Source organism: Oppia nitens, unplaced genomic scaffold (genome assembly GCF_028296485.1).
Source record: "Oppia nitens isolate AA-2021 unplaced genomic scaffold, nextdenovo-longstitch-racon4-pilon3 scaffold4_pilon_pilon_pilon, whole genome shotgun sequence".
Lineage (NCBI taxonomy): Eukaryota > Metazoa > Arthropoda > Arachnida > Sarcoptiformes > Oppiidae > Oppia > Oppia nitens.
The window spans coordinates 2786010-2787332 of record NW_026533232.1 but is presented as its reverse complement, the minus strand read 5'-3'; the positions used below and the strand labels follow the sequence as shown (position 1 = coordinate 2787332).

Sequence of the window (1323 nt, the reverse complement as noted above, 5' to 3'; positions counted from 1 at the left end):
TTTTGTCATTGAGAAACGTTTTTAAAATTATTTTTTATTTACAATAATTTTTTATAAACACTTAAATATTGTATACAATATGTAATTATAATACAATTAATATTATCAAAAAACAAATACTTAATTAATTTATGGGAATAATTACATTTGTTACCAGGCTTAATTTGAAATAAAATTTTTGTAGATTAGATAATTACTACTTTTAATTTTCTATAAATACAGTGTAATTTACAAAAAAAAATATATTTAGTAAATCATATTTATAAAATTAAATATAATTTATTGAATTTTATAATAACAATGAAGTACATAATCTGTAGTATTGTATTGTCAATATATGCCATCTATTTGTGCCAATCGGCCAAAGTATTGTTGACTCACAGGCCATACCTAAACAACTCCAACACCCAAATCAATTGTACGGCACAATTGGACCGACGGTCAGAATGGTTCGCAAGTTTAGAGGTCAATAAAGACGGACATATTTTCTACAATTATGACAACAATACAAAATCTAGTAATATTTTATTTAAACAAATAACTTTCCCTTAATTTGTTGAAAATGAATTGAACTAATTATTTTTTATTGATATCTATAGATCCGGTTGTAAATCAAGTCTACGGTATTGATAGACAAGCGGTACAAACGTACGGATTTGCTCCAGGTGTGTTTGTTATTAATAGATTAAACAAAACCAGCTCCGGTAGATATACATGTATAGTCAAGTATAACCGTGGTGCAAAATCGGCATACAATGCTACCGATATTGTAGTCAAAAGTACATAAATATATTTTAAAAATAATATAATTAAATATTGTACTTCAAAAACTAAATAAAATTTTGCAATTATTACAAAAATTGTTTATGTATTAAAGAAATTACTTTATCTTACAAATTAGTTAATAATTAACTAATCAAATGATATTACAAAATATTAAATTTTTAACAAATTATTATAAAAACTAATTATTTGTATATAAAAAATATAATGTATGTCACAAATTGTTACTATTAATCTAAATATACTATATATCATACAACACATGTAAATTTTTTATTTTTTAAATTGATAATTTGTTTTTTGGTTAACTGATTTCAAATAAATTATTATAATTAGTACTGCTATAAATTTTACATTGCATTAATAAAATAAGTAATATACTGATTTTCTTTTTATATAAAAAAGTATATTGCACCTGGTTGTTTTATATAATATAATGTACTATAATTTAAATAAAAATTAAAAGAACAATATAAAAATAAATAATGTTTATAAAACTTTATTTAGAATTAGAAAACATGTCATTAAATTGGGTGAACA

General features: G+C 21.4%; 1 protein-coding gene across 1 annotated transcript; it reads left to right on the top strand.

Moving 5' to 3' along the window:
- Positions 1-257: 257 nt before the first annotated feature.
- Positions 258-844, top strand: LOC128959406 (uncharacterized). The gene is made up of 2 exons (XM_054305350.1): positions 258-517; positions 600-844. The coding sequence occupies exons 1-2, from the start codon at positions 301-303 to the stop codon at positions 785-787; spliced, it is 405 nt and encodes a 134-aa protein (XP_054161325.1). The 5' UTR covers positions 258-300; the 3' UTR covers positions 788-844.
- Positions 845-1323: the final 479 nt, after the last annotated feature.